Raw genomic sequence first — 13,706 nt, 5'->3', positions numbered from 1 at the left:
CATGTGATGTAAAATCTCAGTAAATCAGAAAATTTGAGGAATATGGTATTCTTAGCTCAAGGATAATGGTAAATCTTTCCAAAAATCATAGAATTGGAGCCAGAAAAGACATTATTATTCATTTACTCCAATCCCCTTCATTTTAAAGATTAGGACTATCTAACCCAGAGTTAGATTTGTAGCTACTTAATGGCAGAACTTGGAATGAAATGCAAGCCTCCTGAGTCCTAGTTTAGGACTTTCTCCACTACATTGTATCTATCCTTGCCTTAATAAGTATAATACATGGAACATAATTTGATTATTTTTTTGGATGGTTTGAGGGTTTAAATTGTGTACTAACTGTCTACATGGCCCTTCAGGAAAGTGAATGAAATAGCTTAATTTTTTAAGTAAAAAGAACATATTATTAGACTACTTGAACATATGCTGAATTCATTGTTAGCTGTGTAATAATTTAGACTAAGAAATCATGAATCTAAAGCAAGCAATTTAACAAAATTCCAATCGATATAAGTAACTCAAACAACTTCTAGAAGTCTGTCCTAACAGGATTTTATCTAGAGTAAATGTTCAGAATTCCAATGACAATGGTTGCTAATGCCTACACTATAAACATACACGAAAACACATTTAAGGGCAAGAAGTACTTTGGAATCAAAATTTCAATCAAGAGAATTAAAGCCTTACTTAGTGTTGCAATGTATACAGTTTCCAAATTAACCTGCTCTTTGCAATCTTAAAATTTATAGCACCACAAATGCATGCCTTTCAAAGGCTTTGAGAAAAATAAGATGTTGGTTCAACAGTGCTTGAATGCAGTCCACAGGGAATTTCACATAAAGAACAGATGGCATAAATGAGCTTCTGCCAATATATGCTATGATCAATTAATCCTTAGTTACCATGTAAGAGCTCTCTTGGATTTAAGGCTGAGTGTTCTTATACAATGACCTTAAGAAAAAAACGTTAAAATTCTACTAACCCATCCCATTTTCCTTCCATCCCCTTCAATTTTTAAGGCCTCAAAAAATGTTAACACCTACCATGTTCCACTGTAATGCATCTCACTTAGAAACATAATATAGCTGAGAATGCTACAAAGAGGCAATTCCAGTTAAGACTGAGAAATATCCCATTCTCCTACTCCTGTAATTTCTCCAAGTGATGAAAGAATTTTGCACTTATCCCTACAGAATCTTCTGTACTCATCTGTCGAAAGTAAAGCCCAAAGTGGCAAAAGCTAATTATTTTTTAAGTGACAGCCCTCAGTTCAAAGCAGCAACTTTCACTTAAATAGTACTTCATTACATTGCAAATCATTTTATATAACTATTGAATATTTGATTTATTACAATCTAATTAACAGGTGTTATGCTTTATATTAAAAGACAAACATTAACTGCAAAAGGATTTGGAATTGGTTAATGGAACAGACCCAAAGAATAGTAATGGGATCAATATCAATCTGGAGGTGAGTCTAGTAGAGTGGGAATCTCAGGAAGCTCTCCACTGATTCTGTCCTGTCCTTTATTTTTACCAATGACATGGGCATACATAGACTGCTTATCAAATTTTCAGAAAACACAAATTTGCTATGGATAAATAACATACAGTATGACAATGTCAGTATCCAAGAAAAAGTTGAAGCACTAGAACAATGAAGTTGTTCTTCAAAGAAGAAAGAAGAAATTTTATAGAGAAAAATGTAGCCTTACACTTAGGGTCAAATCATTAATTGCTTTAACAAAAAGAAGTAGAAGGCATAGCTAGTCAATAGTTTATGTGTTAAAAGTTTTAGTTTTTTGTGGACAATTTCCATTCATTCAACAAAAATGCATTAAGCTCCTACTAAGTGCCAGGAACCATGTTAGGAATTGGTGATACATAGGAAGAAAATTTAAGTTCATGCTCTCTAGGGGTGACATGGGAGCCAAAAACAAACAAAAACCTTGGGCTCCATTAATATTAGCATATTAATATTAACATAAGACAAATCAAGTCTTGCTACACCTTGGTTTGCTCAGAGGTAGAACTGGAATATTGTGATCAGTACTCAATATCACATTTTAAGGACACTAACAGCCAGAAATATTCCAGGGGAAGATATACCAACTGGTAAAAAGTCCGGAACTTTGTTTGTTTGGCTTGGGTTTTTTGGTTTTTGGTTTTTTTGCGGGGCAATGAGGGTTAAGTGACTTGCCCAGGGTTACACAGCTAGTAAGTGTCAAGTGTCTGAGGTCAGATTTGAATTCAGGTCCTCCTGAATCCAGAGCCAGTGCTCTATCTACTGCACCACCTAGCTGTCCCCCAGAACTTTGTCATATAAAGACAGAGTTTTTTAAAAATGAAGTGAAGACTTAGGGGGTCATATTAATAGTTGTAGGTCTTCACATGGAAGAGCATTTAGATTTGTTCAGTACAGCCCCAAAAGGCAAAAATCAGGAGCATGAAGTTACAAAGAGAGATTTAGCTAAATGTAAGGAAAAACTTCATAACATTTAAAGCTGAAGAAAAGTAGGATAAGCTTCCTTAGAAGATAGTGAGTGCTTCATGACTGGAGATCTTCAATTGGAAAAAAAATGATGCATTATTATAGGATGTGGTCATGTGTTCAGGTACCAAGGGATTAGATAACCTGAGGTCCTTTCTATCTCTGAGATTCTGTGAAAGCCCATTCAGATTTGCAGACTATTCTAGGATAAATATTCATAAGAATTTTACCTCAATCCCCACACAGAAAATGAGCAACTACACTTAAAGGAATTTCTACTGTTTTTAACAGTATAAAAGCATACTTCCTATGAAATCTTCCAGGCTTTTGCAACAAAATTAAAAACTTACTGGATAAAGAGTTGGTTTCATAAAGTACTTTCAGTTTATTCCACTGAATATCAACCACTGAAAAAATCAAGCATATACACATATCAGGGATTTCAGTGTACAATAGTATTCACATCTGGTCAAATTTTTTTTTAAGCAGACAACAAATGTTGAATCTAAAACATTTAATCAAATTTATTCTATTTTCCTGTAAAACAAAATAAAACTATTACAGTAAAAAGTACTTCATAATAAATCTTAAAGCACTACAAAAATGCAACCACAGTAATTACTATCATAAATAGCAACATGAAGCTTTCACTTATGTACAACTTAATGTTAGAAATAATAACCTACAAAACACTTTTGGCACAAATAAAGTCAAGTCTAAAAAACTGGAAAAATAGTAATTGCTCATTGGTAGTCTGAATGAATAAAATAAAAATGGCAATTTTACTAAATTAATTTGCTTATTTAATGCCATACCAATCAAACTACCAAAATATTATTTTAATGAGCCAGAAAAATGACAAAATTCATCTCAAAAAAACAAAAGGTCAAGAATACCAAAGGAATCAATGAAAAATGTGAAGGTGGTCTAGCAGTAGCAGATGTCAAACTGGAATACAAAGTAGTAAGCATCAAAACATTCTAAGAAATATAGTGAACTTGCTCTTTAACCTAGCAATACCACTACTAGGCCTGTATTCCAATTAAAAAAAAAAAGGGAAAGGACCTATATGTACATAAATACTTACAGCAACTCTGCATTGTGAAAGAATTGGAAATTGAGGAGATGCCACCAATTGGGGAGTGGCTGAACAAGTTGTGATATATGATTCAAGTTGTGATATATGATTGTGGTGGAATATTATTGTGCTATAAGAAATAGGGAACAGCATGGCTTTGAAAAACCTGGGAAGACTTATATGAACTGATACAGAGTAAAGTGAGCAAAATCAAATGAACATTGTACACAATAACAGCAATATTGTGTGATGATCAACTCTGAATGACTTAACGATTCTCAGCAATACAATGATCCAAGAAAATTCCAAAGGACTTAGATGAAAATTAATATTCACCTCCAAAGAAAGAAGTTATTAACTCTGAATGTTGACTGAAGCATACTTTTTAAAACTTTAATTCCTTGGATTTTTCAATGTGTTTTCTTTTGCAACATGGCTACTATAGGAAAATGTGCTGCATGATTGCACATGTATAAGCTATATGCAATAGCCTGCCTTCTCAAGGAGTGGAAAGGAAAAAGAGAGAATTTGAAACTCAAGATTTTTAAAAACAAATATTAAAAATTGTTTTACATGAAATTGGAAAAAAATTTAATTTCACTGTAATAATCCATAATTCTAAAAGTACCTCAGCTTCACAAAGTTCTTTCCTCCCAATTTTCTAAGGCAGAAGTACAAATTTTAGAGGAAGAAAATAGCTCAGAAAAGTTAAGTGATTTACACACGTCCAAACAAGTATGAGTCTGAACCCAGGTCTCTTGATTCCACGTGTAGATTCTTTCACTACATTACCTTGTTTATTTGTGTTTCATATTCCCCGAACAACTGTAAGATTGGGGGGGAGGGAGAGGAGAAATGTGAAACTCTCTCAACCCCATCAGTGATTTGCACAGAGTACACACTTAAGAATAGCGAATGAATCAATACTCTTCCCTCACTCAAAATCACATCAACCCACGACTTACCTGTACCAAGACACGTAGGGAAGTCTACCTAAACAAGTTATTTTCGTCACAAAAGGAAAAAGTGGCTTTACTGTCAATAAGGGTTCTGCTTAACTTTTCCCCCCCTTAATTATGAAATTAACGGAGATGGGAGTTGTTGAGCAAATGGACTGAGGATAAGACAGAGTACAATTGCTGGTTTTCAAAGCACGAGGTGAGGGGTAGGAGAAGTGGCCGCTCTCCTTCGCCCCCGCACCTATACAAATGATGAGCCAACAGGTAATTGATTAAGTAGTTGTTCCGCGCCAGGGGCGGGGGGAGAGGGGGAGCCACACACCCCCACGCCCGCCCCCGTCCGAGGTGGTTTGCTTTCCTGCTCCGCGGCGTGAAGATGACTTTCTTTTGACACTTGTCAGCGGGGGCGGGTCTGAAGCCCCCCCGAGGGGAGGGGCTAGGGAGATGCCACGGGGCTGGGAGGGGGGCAGGGGACGGCGAGGGGACGGTCAGCCTGTCACCCCGACTTCTCTCACCTCGGCGGCCGCCTGGGGGTCCTCCTCGATCTGCCCGTCCGACAGGGGCAGGAACAACCTGCCGGGGAGACAATCATGTCAGCCGCGGTGACCGGAGTTGGGGGGACAGGAAAAAAGGGCAGAGCAGGGGAAAGGGGCCAAAACCCAAGGGGCTGGGACTCACTCACCCCGACACCGTTGCGGGTCCCGCCGCCGCCATACTCAGCGCTGTCTCCGCCGCCGCCGCCGCCCAGGGGGGGAAACTTCTGGAGAAACACCCAGTGAGCTTCCGTCCGGAGGAACCAGTGAGGAGAAGAGCTAGCGTGAGGGGAAGAGGGGGGCCAGCGCGGGGGCTGACGGGAACCCGGAGGACCAGCGGCATAGCTGAGGTCCCGCCTCCCACCATGTTACTAAGGCAACACGGCGCTACCCACGCTCTGGCTTCGTCCGTTTCCCGGTGCCCGCCCCACCTGGCTCTTAGCACCACCCCGGCCCCCGACCCACCCTCCCCCCCCACCGCCGAGATTTTCGGAAAGTCCCTCCTTGGACTGTTGCAAACATGGATCAGAGGTCAAAGGCTGTAAACCGTTGCCAGAAGAAATCAACAACCACATGAAGACATACTCTGCTAAGCAGAGAATTGAAAATTAAAACTCCAAGGTTTCGCCTGACACAGAGGGGACAAGAATAAAAACAGTAAATACTGGACAGCTCGAGGAGAGAGAGGAGAGGAGAAGAGAGGAGAGGAGAGGAGAGTTAAGAGGTAGAAGAGGCACACTAATAACACGTGGTTGTTTGCAAGTGTAAATTTGCCCAGTCATTATGGTAACTTATTTGAATTAATGTTTAAATAGGGGCAAAGCTATAAATATCCTTTGATCCCACTACTAGCCATCTACTCAAAAAAAGACATGAAAAATATCCCAAAATATTTGTAGCAATGCTTTCTGTGATGACAAAAAAAAAAAAGAAACAAACAAATTGAGTTCCTAAGGGATGGGGGTGGGGGGGATGGTTGAACAAATTGTGAGGAGATTTTATTGTGCCTATAAGAACAGTGAATGATATGATGTAAAGTGTGGTCTTGGAGTCAGGAAGACATCGGTCCATATCCTACTTTGAACACTTATACCTGAATGATTCAGGGCAAAACAAATTAATCAGACATTGAGAGGGATAGAGGGATATGACCCTCCACTGAGATAGAAAGTGCCCCCCCCCCATTCAGCCTAGTGATCTGATCTCAAGGTCCTAAAGCCCCGTAAAGTCCCCTATTTCTCTCTCTCTGTTTTTTTCTCTAGAGAGGCAATAATGGGATGCTACTATCCCCCTTTCTAAATATAGGCATATCAACTTAAAAATTGCTTCATAGGGTCTGCACCGAGACATTATGTAGATATGATAAATCGTTGTTGAAACAGGAAATTTTGCAAAATAACCTATGGCTGAACCCCTGAGGTTGGGGCACTCTGACCCAGGAGAGAAACTTATCGCTGAACATCCCAGGAGAGAGATTTATTGCTGAACATATAGTATTAACCTAATTACCACATTTTGCTTAAAATAGATGTCTGTAAAGAGTATAAAAACTGCTTGGTTTCCTAATCTCAGGGTGTGTCACACCTCCTGGTTGTCCCAGTGAGTGTGGTACACCTTTCTTTTGAAAGAAATAAAAATCAGTGCTTTGGCCTCCTTTCTCCTCGGGTCTTAATTACAGGGGTTGGTGGGTGTACTTCCCATCCCACTCAACATCAAGTGCCTACTAAGTGCCAAACTTTGTGGTCGTTGCCTATGGGGACTTTTATCAGAGGAAAGAGCATACACATGAGTAAATGCAAAATATGCACAAATGAATATTTGGGGGAGTGGAGTAAGTTGACACTTGCATGGGAGAACTAAATGCCAGTTTACTGGCTACTAAGGTTCAGAAAAGGCCCTTTATGGAAGGGGGCTAATAATTCTGATAGAAGAGAGAGGGGCAGCTAGGTAGCATAGTGGATAGAGCCCCAGCTCTGGAGTCAGGAGGACCTGAGTTCAAATCCAGCCTCAGACACTTGATACTTACTAGCTGTGTGATCCTGGGCAAGTCACTTAACCCCAATTGCCTCACACATAAAAAAAAAGTGAAGAGAGAATGGATTAGAGGCTTTGAGGATGGCATGTAAAAAGACAGAGGAAAGAAAAGAGGTCAGGAAACAAGCGTGTATTTAGTGGCTACTCTGTGCCAAGTGTTTTACATTTATCTCATGTGATCCTTCTTTGTCCTTCATTGTTTTTTTTATCATAAAAGTATTTTATTATTTTCTAGTTACATACAGAGATCGTTTTCAACATTTGTTTTTATAAGATTTCTAGTTTCAAATTTTTCTCCCTCCCCAAGACAGCAAGAAATCTGATATAGGTTATATATGTACAATTACATTAAACATTTCTGCATTAGTCATGCTGTGAAAGAAGAATCAGAGCTAAAGGGAAAAACCTCAAAAAAGAAAAGCAAAAGAAGTAGAAATATTATAGTTCAATCTGCATCTAGATTCCATAGTTCTTTTTTTCTGGATTTGGAGAGCATTTTCCATCATGAGTCCTTTGGAACTATCTTGGACCACTGTATTGCTGAGAAGAGTCAGGTCTATCACAGTTGATCGGCACACAAAGTTGTTGATACTGTGTACAATGTTCTCCTGGTTTTGCTCATCTCACTCAGCATCAGTTCATGTAAGTCCTTCCAAGTTTCTCTGAAATCTGCCTGCTCATCATTTCTTACAGCACAATAGAATTCCATTACATTCATATACCACAACTTGTTCAGCCATTCGCCAATTGATGGGCATCCCCCTCAATGGCCAATTCCTTACCATCACAAAAAGAGCAGCGATCCTTCATTTTTGAAGAGGACCATGTTGTTGTGGGGAAATAGGGTAGGGGGTTTGGGATAGGGGTAGGGGTTTGGGGTCCTTAGGAATTCCTCTTTAAAGAATTACACCCTCTTGCACACAAGTCCAATAGAATAAGATAATAGTTTATTTAGGGGCTGGGGAAAGGAAACCGAGAAATCCTTGGACCTCTTCTCATGGGGAGAAGGCATGGCACAGAGCGTGGTTCTAAGATACCAATCTTCTAGCAGGAGACAGGCAGATACTTTTATAGAGGACTGATGGGGGTGACCATCTGACTGTGGAAAGTTCCCTTATTGAGGGAGGACCACCCCCCCACTGGTGGTGGCTGGGGGAATTGGGTGAGGGATGGCTTCAGATCTCTCAAGCCATCTCTCTCCTCCTCCCTACACAAAAGCAGCAGCCACACCTAATCTTATCTCCCCAGAGGTGGGAGAGATTGGAATGAAGGGTGATGGTCCCAGAGCTACCTCAGTCCTGATCCGGTTCCACTTATCTCTTCAGGTGTGTCTGTCCTTTGGTTTAGTTTCTTAAGGAGAAGGTTCTTTGATGTACCCCAGAGAATTTCTGGGGTGCTAGGCCCATAACAGTGTGAACTGGATTTAAGTGAGGGAGGGCTGTTGCAAGGTCACCAACCTCACTTTCTCCTCCAGAGCCATCTGGAGTCATCCAGTGTCGAAAACCACTGGAGATGGCCCAGGATGTTTACCGTAATTGGGGTTGACTTGCCCAGGGTCACACAGCCAGCAAGTTGTCTGAGGTAAAATTTGAACTCAGATCCTCCTGATTCGAGCCACTGCTCCATCCACTGTGCCACCTATCCGTTCCCATTTGATCCTTACAACAACCCTTGTAAGGTTGGTGCTTTTAAGATTCCCATTTTACACCTCAAGAAACTGAAGCAGGCATAGGTTAAGAAATTTGCTTGAGGGGGCAGCTAGGTGGCGCAGTGGATAAAGCACCGGCCCAGGATTCAGGAGTACCTGAGTTCAAATCCGGCCTCAGACACTTGACACTTACTAGCTGTGTGACCCTGGGCAAGTCACTTTACCCTCATTGCCCTGAAAAAAAAAAAATTTGCTTGATGTAACACAGCTAGTAAGGAAGGAGAGGGGAGTGGCAAAGAGTTACAGAGGCCAGATGGGCAGGCAGGCTGGCAGCCAGAAAAACAGAGAGGAAGGGAGGTCGGCTGGCAAACATCTAAGCAGGAAGCGCGTTTCCCCAGGAAACTACAGCAGTCAGCACAGGATGCCTTAAGTATCAGAAGACACATGCTACCTCCGGCCTCACAGCCGCCATCCTTACGTCATGACGCACAGAACGCGCAAGGACATCGTCTGGCACATCACGTCACCATCCCACAATCTCATGTTTTCCCGGGCAACAGGCTCGAGAGAGACTGCGCATGCAGAACCTGGCCGGGTAGGGGGCAGCGGGAACTTTGACTTCCGGAGATTGACCATAGTGCTTCCGGTTTCCTCTGCGCGCGCTCTCTCTTTTTCCCAGCCTGGGACTGTGATGTGAGGCCCAATTTCAGTCTCTTAACGCTCCGGTAGCCGGGTTCCTTCTGTCTCCGATTTTCCGGAGACGTCGGAGCAGTAAATAGCCGGTTTCTCGTATTTTAACGGGAGAAGGGGAGAAAAAAAGAGCAGGGGAAGGCAATCCGAAAGCCGCCCCCCTCCCCTCCAAGCTTGGAAGCAGAGGACCTCGGCTCGAGGCCCATTTATTTCTTCCCTGGCCGACCTCGGCCTTCTGGGCTCTATGCCTAAACTGGGGTGGGGAAGGGGGGCGCGCGGCGCCGGCGCCTTACGATCTCTTCGCTCCGAGGCGACTATCCTGAGGCGTCCCGAAGTACCAGGAGTGTGGCCAAGTGTCGGGCTGGGCTGGGGGGGAGGTCGTTTAAAACTAGATCTCGCTTCTCCCCGCCCCCCACCCTGGGCACACACTCCTTTGCTAATAGCTCGGAAGTGGGGATGGGGGGATCTCCAGAATCTAAGTGAGAGCTTCTTCTTTAATTGCTTAAGATTAATAAGACAGTTTGAGGTACACCTTATTACACGATTTCAGCTTTACGGGCTTATAACTGCCCAGAAACTTTTGGGAACATCATGTAAAAACTAGCATCAGCGGGGCAGCTAGGTGGCGCAGTGCATAAAACACCCGCCCTGGATTCAGGAGTACCTGAGTTCAAATACGGCCTCTGACACATGACACTAGCTGTGTGACCCTGGGCAAGTTACTTAACCCCCATAGCCCCGCAAAAAAACCCCAAAAAACTAGGGCGGCTAGTTGGCGCAGTGCATAAAGCACCAGCCCTGGCCTCAGGCACGTGACACTAGCTGTGTGACCTTGGGCAAGTCACTTAACCCCCACTGCCCTGAAAAAACAAAAAAAACACCTAGCATCAGCTACTAGTTAAATCCCTTAAGGTCACCCAAGCCCAGCCCCGACGTAAACATCACGTTTTCTCTTGGATCTATTTAACCATGGATTTGGATCCCGGAAGAGGATTCCTTTAATTTCCTTTAACCTTGTCTGCCTGTCTGGCAAAGGAGCAGAGAGGTGATCTCTGTTTACTTTGCTTACAGCACTAGCGCACAATTTTATGCCCATTTTGCCACAGCAAGGCAGGATGCTCCAAGCAAAGAGTTCTTAAACCTTTATAACTGCTGAGTATTTTGACGTGTAGCATGCTCAGGTTGGCTATCAAATCAGTCTCTAATGGCTCTTTAACATGCTTGATTTTTTGTTTGTTTGTTTTTTTGTTTTTGGTGAGGCAATTGGGGTTAAGTGACTTGCCCAGGGTCACACAGCTAGTACGTGTTAAGTGTCTGAGGCCAGATTTGAACTCAGGTACTCCTGAATCCAGGGCCAGTGCTCTATCCACTTCGCCACCTAGCTGCCCCCAATACGCTTGATTTTTAACATAGTGCTAATCAGACAATTCTGACATAAAACCAACCATCAAACAAAAAAATCTACACTTTAATCTTGATGCCCAAGATTTGGAATCTGAGAGGCTATCTCCAATTGGGAAGTTGCTAAAAAAATAAAAAGTTATGGTATATGAATGTGATAGAATACTATGTTGTTGAAAGAAATGATGAAGGAAATTGTTTTAGAGGCGAGCAGCCTGGCAAACAGATAGCTTTAAAGAGAAGACTACAATGACAACTGGATTTCACTATCCAGAATGATTGGCATCATTAAAGTACCTACTGTGAACCACTGTAAGAGATATGTAATCATTCGTAGTGGTATGATTAACAAGATAATCTGCTTAATAGCTTACTGTGTATAAATTTTATATTGGAAACCTCCAATGTACAATTTTTTAAAATATCCTGCCCTAAAAAAAGACAAAAATACTTTAACTTTCACATGATTTATTCAATAATAAACCAATTAAAATACAAAAAATTTAGGAATTTCAAAATTTTTAAATTTGTCTTTAAATACAAATTCACTCTGTAATAATATGAATACATATAACATTAGGCCTCTAAACAATGATTTTTCATCTATAAAAATCTCTATACTAGGAAATAAATTTGCTGAAAACTTTTATTTTTTTCTCGTGAAATTAAATGTACAATATTTACAGTTGGAAAACACTATCTTCAAAAGCCTGGATATGTATGAATTTATGTGTGTCTGCATGTGCACATGTGTGTATATACACATATATATGTATACAATTCCCACCCCACCCCCCATTCCCATTACATAAAGATAAGAAACAGAAAAGTTAAATTTTTATAAACCATTGACAAGTGAGCCAGATTGGCCCTGGCCACAAGAATTAAATTTTTCAATGAAATTAAGTAGGCACTTAGGAAAGGTATCCCCTGCTCATTCAGACCACTAGCATATATCATTTAGTAAATCATGACTATCATTTTACTAAATGCCACTCAGTAGTCTAAGGAGTTAATGAATCTTCAAAGTATCTATGTAGAACATATATATTTGGCAAAAATGCTGATCAAAAACTACTGTTACATTGGTTTTTTCCTCAGGTATAATTTATTTACAATAACTTGATGTTTTAAATGATATAATAAAAATGTTTAGTATGAAACTACTGAAATCAGAATATCATAGAGCTAGAAAAAGACCTAGTGCTCAATTTGATAAAATGTTAATAAGATAGAGCAATTTTTCGTCCTATGAGAGGGAATGTGGAAATTACATCATTTGAAAACCGGCCAAAGCCTTAATTCCCCAGGTGAGGAAACTGAAACCCAGAAAGATTCATTGATGTGCCCAAGGTCACATAGAAAATTGATGTCCAGATTCAAAGTCCTGACTGAACCACTCCAGCACAGCCCTGGGCTGCTCCTGCAACTGCTACTACTTGCAAATGAGTTTGGTGAGTTTTTTCCCCTTTACATTTTACATTCTGCTCACCAGTTCTTTGTGGCTCACAGTGTTGCCAATGGGAAGCAGATGGGCAACTGAAGTCAATTTGAAAAATATGTATCATGAGATCAGTCACTTGTTACTTGCTAGCATTATGCTTTATGCTAGTGGAATGAACATAAGTTTCTATATAAACTCACTGTTGCCTTACATTTAAACTAATATATTTACATTGGAAACAGAAAAGCTATCAATGTATGATCAGAAAGAGGATTTTAAAATATATATTTACCAAAACAATTGAGACAAATATCTCAAAAGAAAGCCTTCATAATATAAAATGCATGTTCCTTCATGCTTTATTTCTAAAATATGTCCTTAGAGCAGGTGTGGCATTTTTTTGTTTGTTTGTTTTTAACATTTAACAGAAAAGCACAACTAAGTTATGACTAATAATTGCCAAAATTACAGGGCTCTGTAACATTTGTTTCAATATCAAAATCTTTATACACAACCAAAAAATGTTGCAGTAATTTAAAAAAATCATCCATAACTCTTTTGGTATATTAATAAGAATGGGGCTCCAACTGTTCACTTTGTCTTTTCACAGCCACCTGGGGTGGGAATCCATTGGAACTTGACACCATCACCACAATGGGCTGTGACTGCAGCTCAATATTCTGCTCTGGTTGTTCAAGGTCTTCTATCCTGTTATTTTCTTCGACCTCCGGCCTCATCATTTCTTGTATAACAGTTTCTTTTGTGTCCTGTGCTTTGATTACTGAAGTGATCACAGTGCCTGGTGGGTGAGCAACCAGCTGTGAATTTTGAGGGGAAAAGGTCACCACAGGAGTAGTAGCACTAAAGGACGGAGAGGAGGTCACACTGACTGTCCCATTGCATATGGTCTGCACGTTGCTGGTAAGAACCTGTTGTACATGGGCAGGACTGAACACAATGGATGAAGGCGGAGAGCCTGGCTTTGAGGACTGCAGCATGACATTTTCTTTCAGGACAGTCATAGGCTGGGATGATGGAATGGCTTGTAAAATAAATTTCTGAGACCCAGTTCCTGATGCTGGATCTGTGCTGGTTATGACTGTGGTGAGTGGCACGGTCTGGAGTGTGACGGTATGCAACTGCTGATTCCCAGGAGAAACCACTACAGGAACTTGGGTTGGAGTCTGCAGAGTCCTACTGAAATTCCAGAACAGAAGAAAGAAAAATGAAAACCTATCCAGATACATAGTTAATGTCTTTTAAAATGAAAAATTGTGATTACGAGGCTGATTCTTTTAAAATGTCATTCTTTGGCAGGAATAAGTTGCATGACCAATGTGCCCCACACCCCCGTGTGAACACTGAGGGAGACACCCATTAGGACTATAAAATATAGAAAACTTCAGTGGTAACTGTTCTCATTAA

The 13,706-nt window shown here is 40.8% G+C and overlaps 2 protein-coding genes across 7 annotated transcripts in view; both read right to left on the bottom strand.

The window, feature by feature from the left end:
- The window catches only part of SUGT1 (SGT1 homolog, MIS12 kinetochore complex assembly cochaperone), a 72,469-nt gene extending 67,023 nt beyond the window's left edge, over positions 1-5,446 (bottom strand). Inside the window, exons 1-3 of one of the 2 annotated variants that reach the window (XM_043994867.1) lie at positions 5,214-5,271; positions 5,047-5,104; positions 2,845-2,901 (exon numbers count right to left, since the gene is read on the bottom strand). In XM_043994867.1, the coding sequence (XP_043850802.1) occupies positions 2,845-2,865 (21 nt within the window). In that variant the 5' untranslated portion in view covers positions 2,866-2,901; positions 5,047-5,104; positions 5,214-5,271. Of the gene's footprint in view, positions 1-2,844; positions 2,902-5,046; positions 5,105-5,213 lie in introns of both variants that reach the window. The other variant, XM_043994866.1, reaches the window with a different exon arrangement.
- Positions 5,447-10,765: 5,319 nt separating this feature from the next.
- Positions 10,766-13,706, bottom strand: part of ELF1 (E74 like ETS transcription factor 1) — a 120,415-nt gene continuing 117,474 nt past the window's right edge. For 4 of the 5 annotated variants that reach the window (XM_043997883.1, XM_043997885.1, XM_043997884.1 and 1 more), the window contains exon 10: positions 10,766-13,478. In XM_043997883.1, the coding sequence (XP_043853818.1) occupies positions 12,848-13,478 (631 nt within the window). In that variant the 3' untranslated portion in view covers positions 10,766-12,847. The remainder of the gene's footprint in view (positions 13,479-13,706) is intronic. The other variant, XM_043997887.1, reaches the window with a different exon arrangement.

This window comes from Dromiciops gliroides, chromosome 3 (assembly GCF_019393635.1).
Source record: "Dromiciops gliroides isolate mDroGli1 chromosome 3, mDroGli1.pri, whole genome shotgun sequence".
In the NCBI taxonomy this organism is placed as follows: domain Eukaryota; kingdom Metazoa; phylum Chordata; class Mammalia; order Microbiotheria; family Microbiotheriidae; genus Dromiciops; species Dromiciops gliroides.
This window is presented reverse-complemented; position numbering and strand designations above follow the sequence as displayed.